Source organism: Conger conger, chromosome 19, assembly GCF_963514075.1.
Source record: "Conger conger chromosome 19, fConCon1.1, whole genome shotgun sequence".
NCBI classification, from domain to species: Eukaryota; Metazoa; Chordata; class Actinopteri; order Anguilliformes; family Congridae; genus Conger; species Conger conger.
The window spans coordinates 16,955,466-16,960,954 of record NC_083778.1 but is presented as its reverse complement, the minus strand read 5'-3'; the positions used below and the strand labels follow the sequence as shown (position 1 = coordinate 16,960,954).

The 5,489-nt window shown below is 45.4% G+C and overlaps 1 protein-coding gene across 2 annotated transcripts in view; it reads right to left on the bottom strand.

Annotated features, from left to right (window-relative positions):
- Positions 1 to 2,325: 2,325 nt before the first annotated feature.
- The window catches only part of mpped1 (metallophosphoesterase domain containing 1), a 46,436-nt gene continuing 43,272 nt past the window's right edge, over positions 2,326 to 5,489 (bottom strand). The window contains exons 7-8 of one of the 2 annotated variants that reach the window (XR_009706492.1): positions 4,551 to 4,721; positions 2,329 to 3,899 (exon numbers count right to left, since the gene is read on the bottom strand). Coding sequence is in view for 1 of the 2 variants with exons in the window: in XM_061229596.1 (XP_061085580.1) it covers positions 4,603 to 4,721 (119 nt within the window). In the remaining variant the exon portion in view is untranslated. Of the gene's footprint in view, positions 4,722 to 5,489 lie in introns of both variants that reach the window. The other variant, XM_061229596.1, reaches the window with a different exon arrangement.

Sequence of the window (5,489 nt, the reverse complement as noted above, 5' to 3'; positions counted from 1 at the left end):
ATTTGGCCGGCAATATTTACAGAGGCTTTAAAAGTTCCAGACGCGTGTGAATTGTATATTGAGAGGCATTAATTATGCAGCAAATTCATTTGACTCCTACTTTTCCCCTCACAAGTACACATTATAATAATCCTGAGACAATATGTGGGGGGAAAAGTGGAAGCAAAATTAATTTGTTGCATAATTAATGTCTTTTGGTTTAAAATGTTGAATATAAATACATTTGTGCAGGCACAGTCTGGGACTACTTAGGAGTGGACTGATTAGCAGTATCAGGATACAGGTAATGTGTGCACCTGACCTGATGTACCTGAGGTAATGTACAAACGTGCAGCCAGGTCCTGTGGTACTGGAGGTTAAGTGAGGGACTGTTTCTTTCATCTTAGGACCTGACTGTCAACACAAACTGTCTGCCCCAGACTGGCAGAACCACTTCAACGTCGGCATTCGCTGTTAAAGTGCTCGAGCAGAGTCTGGTAAAGGTCCCGGATCCAGCCTGGTGGCGCACAAGTCCACCCATCGCGGTTCACCCTCGATGACCATGCTACTGCAGGGGCAAGCAAGGCCAGTGGGGTGTGAGAACGAGAGGAAGGTACACGCACGCACACATACACACACACACACACACACACACACACATGGACACACGCTCTCACACACACACACAGAGACACACACAGACACTCTCTCTCTTTCTCTCTCTCTCACTCACACACACACACACACACAGACAAACACACAGAGGCCAGGACCACACACACACACACACACACACACACACACACACTGCCGCCCGTGGCTGAGCTATGGAGTTGTCTGAGCACCTGACCTGATGTCAGCGCGATGCAGAAACGGTCGCAGCTGTGGAAAAACAGTCTCTCAGGTCCGGAAAGGTCTCTCAGATTTAAACACGGTTTAAACACACCGACCCACAGCACAAGTGCAGCCAAAACGCAGGGGGGAACATTCTCAAAACATGACCACCTCAAGGTAAATAGACTGCATTTATACAGCGATTTTATCCAATTTTACCCATACTCACAAATCAACAGCAATAGACTGCCATGCAAGGTACCAGTCCTCGTCAGGAGCAATTGGGGGTTAGGCGTCTTGCTCAGGGACACTTCAACACACCCAGGGCAGAGGATTGAACCGGCAACCCTCTGACTGCCAGACGACCGCTCTTACCACCTGAGCTAATGTTGCCACTTAGCATTCTAAACATCGCTCTAAACACTTATTGTGAAAAAAATAATTATACACAGGATGCGTGATTATATTTAGAGTATGAGAACTCTCCTGCTATATGGGCGATTGAGCAGATACTCAGGATGCATAAACACTTCTTTACTTAACGCCAGCATGGGCTGAGAGAGAACAGACTGTGGATGCCTGCACATGGGAGAGTGCTATAGAGAGCCCACCTCCAATGGGCAGACTGAAAGGGTACTATAAGCAGCGCATCTTAGAGGAACTACACCATCTCCCTCAGGGTTACGCAAGTAATTGCTGAAATGGAGCCCCTCGTTATACAGTGCAGAGGGGAAGGGGAACTGCTCAAAATATGCGAAATATGAGAGTATCTTTTATGATTTTCTCGATTGAAAAAAAAAAAGTTAAATTAACTTCTGTTGGAATGTGGAATCTTCAAATGAAGCACAGGACTTAATTTACAGGACTCTACATTTCGAACATTCAGCAAAGCTTCTTTGCACATTTTATACAGAACATAAAAAAAAGGGAAAATACAAAAGGACACAGCCATAAATCCGCACAAGGTCTGAGTTTAATCTGTGTAAATGATATTTCTGAGGGAAAAAAAAAAAAGAATTGAATTTCATGAAAGGCTTGATATATTAAAAGAGCAGTCATATGCAGCACACTGTAGTTCAATATTAAAAGTGGATTCTTGTTGCTGTAGGGATTATAAAATATCATACATTATTCAATCAAAACATTTTTAACAGTATACCCCAAACAAAATACACAACACGTAAAAGAGAAGATTGTCAAAGGAAATCAGAAGTTCTTGTTCAGATTCAGAACAGCATGCCCCAAGGAACTAACCAACGAAGACAACAGCAAACCTTTTTAGATTGAGCAAGAAACTTACAGCACAGGAGGCAAGCACATTAGAAAAAGCAATATGTCAAACATTTCAACACAGACATTACCAACTTTATAAAAACCAAATGTTAAAAACAATGCTTATGGCTATCATGTTTAGAAATAAAGCAAAAAAAAAAATTAATTAATCCCAGTCTCAGTATTTGTTCATTTTCACACGCACACACACACATACATACACGCACGCACACACACCGCAATATGCAGCATATGCAGTTTGTGTGAAAATGCCCGCCCCTCTTAAAACCACCCCACCCCGTCCGACGTCTGCGGTTGCCAGTTCGGTCCCCCGTGCCCCGCCAGACTCCTGATCGTGTTTAATACGGAGGCGACTGACTGACAGTTTTAGAGCAGACAGCGGAGATCAGACAGCGCTGCTCTAAATACGTTTGCGAACGTGTCAAGGTCGCTTAGCGTGCAGCATCGTCGCGGTTTTTTCCCAATTACGCCCGTCACAGAAACGCCGATAGGGGCAAACCGAAACCTGACATTTTACGCAACCCCATTGTCTTACATTAGCTGGAGATCATATTGCCAAACGAGCGCTCCACGACGGAACACGTCAACGACTGTATGCTATCTTAAAAGTGCCTTGTTGCTGCCGTGAAGGTATCCCGCAAAAAAAAGTTAAATAAGTTGAAAGGAAACGCTAAATAAGGAGAGCATATATGTATTCCTACCACTACGTTAAATTTTTAATACTTTACAAATAGTGCTAATAATGAAAAGAGACTTTAAACAAACGGGAATAAATCGTAGCCAGCAGGCTACAAATGAGAGCCGCAATAAATTAAAGCAGAGAAAAGCGAAGATCAAAGTCCAGCGTACTGTGATATGCTGGTGCCCACACACTGAGCTACAGACGCTTCGAGTCCCAGAAATGAGTTATGATCTTTAAAAAGTCGTTTTAAACAAGCACCATTAACAGCGTTTGACCCCAACGCTTAATTGTGTGGAAAAACAAAAAGTGTTGCCAACCAATTCTATCATTACGACTTTATCTAAAACATTATTGGCTCAAAACGCTGCTTCCCTTGAAACATCTATTTATTGTATTTGCCTTTCCAATACATTCAAAGAACTGGTAATATTTTGAGGAAAATATATTTTTTTAATTGGACCCTTAAACCTTGAATTTAAATCCAAGGAACTCATTTGCGCCGTTCGAATTTTTTCATTCTTGGTGTACACTAAACTACTGCATACCTGAACTCAAAGCTTAATGCACGGAATAACTTCCGCTGCATTCTGTAAGTGGAATTAGAAAGCAATATAAACATCCTAAAACATTCACTTTCACTGAAATCTTTATAACCGTTACCTTTACCTGTCCCCTATGCCCGATAATTGAATAAACAAACAATACAAACAAACAGAATTCTCTGAGACAGTATTGTGAAGCAGAGCCGCGTGGCTTGTGCGTGTGTGTCTGTGCGTGTGTGTGTGCGTTTGTGCGTGCGTGGGTATGCATGCGGATATGCATGTAAAAATACATATGTAAATTAGCATTTATTTATTCTTTTAAATGAAAGAAAAAAAAAAACCCACAATGTCGTTGACCCCAAAATAAACTGGCTGGCGGCTTTGACAGTTGAGTGGATGATGAGGGAGTTCATTAGGCACAGAGACGTCACTCTGAAGGTCAGAGGTCACGCTCTCACAGCGAACAGGAGGTTGTGACGGGTGCCGGGGCCGGACTCGTGCATGGGGCCCCCGGTCGGTTCCGGTCGGACCCTCGGTGATCCACACGTTCCCTCTGTCACACGGCTCCTCTGTGGCGTGGAGGAAGAGAGGGGGAGAGGAGGAGAGGAGGAGAGGAGGAGAGGGGGACAGGAAGGGCAGAGAGAGAGAGGTCTCCTCACACCTGCCGCCAGAGCTGTGCGCCACTGACAGGATGATCGAGGGAACGTTCCAGAAGGCCCGAGAACGGCCGCAGTTCAAACGGGGACGCGCAGGAAAACACTGGCGTGCGCGGGGTGGTGAGTTCAACGTCCGAAACGCCGAAGAAGAGAAATGTCAGATGAACAGTCAAAACCGAAACATTAAAAAAAAAAAAAAAAAAAAAAAGTTACATTAAGTTGCATTTTTTTTTTTTTCTCCAAAGGAGAGAACAACTTTCCTTCCTCTGCGGGGATTGGTCAGGAGAGATTGTCAGCCGACTGGAGTGCAACAAAAGAGCGGAACCACGGATGCGAGAATCTCCGTCTCCCGGGGGGGGGGGGTGAATGAGACCGTCGCGCAATTCTTTTCTCTTTCGAAAAAAAAAAAAACAAACAATAAATAGGACGACGCAAAAAAACCACACGTGGGAGACTATTCACTCTACAATAACGCTGAGCCTTACTGGCCCCGGGGTGCAAGAGAGAGAGAGAGAGAGAAGAGAGAGAGACGGCCAATCGGATCTCAGCGTATTTACAACCCACCTGGTGCTCCCCCACTGTGACGGGGAGACGCGAGGGGGCGGGGCCTGCGAAGTCATGTGCTCCGGGGCGTGGGCAGGTCGAAGACTATCGGCGCGTTCATTGGCTGGAAGTTGACCGTGCAGGCGGAGGCGTTGACGAAGGTGGTGGCGCCGTCCGTCATCACGCCGTAGCCTATCAGAGCGGGCGAGAGGGGAGCGGGCGCGCGGTGACCTCAGCGTGAACTTCACATTTACGTTTTAGTCGCTTTTAACCCAAAGCCACTTATACCAAGCGCATAAATTAATCAGAATAATAGCAAAACATACATGTTGAGCAGTTATAGCCAAAACAACAACAGTCATCATAAGGAGGCTTAAATATGTATATGATAGGTATAGAAGTGGGGATACTGGGTGGGGGGGGGGGGGGGTAAATCAGGATGGAGAACTAAGGCACCGTCTGAAAAGGTGTGAGTTTGTATACAGTTGGACTCCCTCATCACTTTGCCTGCCTCAATGTGACTTATCCTATTCTGAACATCACCACAGTCAAATCTTCGAGCCACTCTCTTCTGGCGGACGTGCTGCCCTGCTCCAAGGACACGACTGAGCAGAACTACGTTTTTGAACGCCTGTGTAAACTTGGCCAGCATATGACCGAGCGTTTGGGACGTACAGTATGTGAGCATCGAGGTCCTTCCCTCCGTACATAATAATCTCCAGGTCCCTAAAATGGCCGCCATCTCCATCTCATATTTACCCAGGCACAGCCGAGCTTTGAGTGAGTATTTTTTTAAAGAAACACATAACGGTGGAAGATGAAGACGAAGTGCATTTATATCGCCCCTTTCATGACCTCAAAGCACTTTACGGTGAAGGGGGGTCAACAGACCTCAAACACCAAGCCAAATAGGCACCCTCCACCCCCCCCAAAACGAACCCTGAAAAGCCATTTGAATTG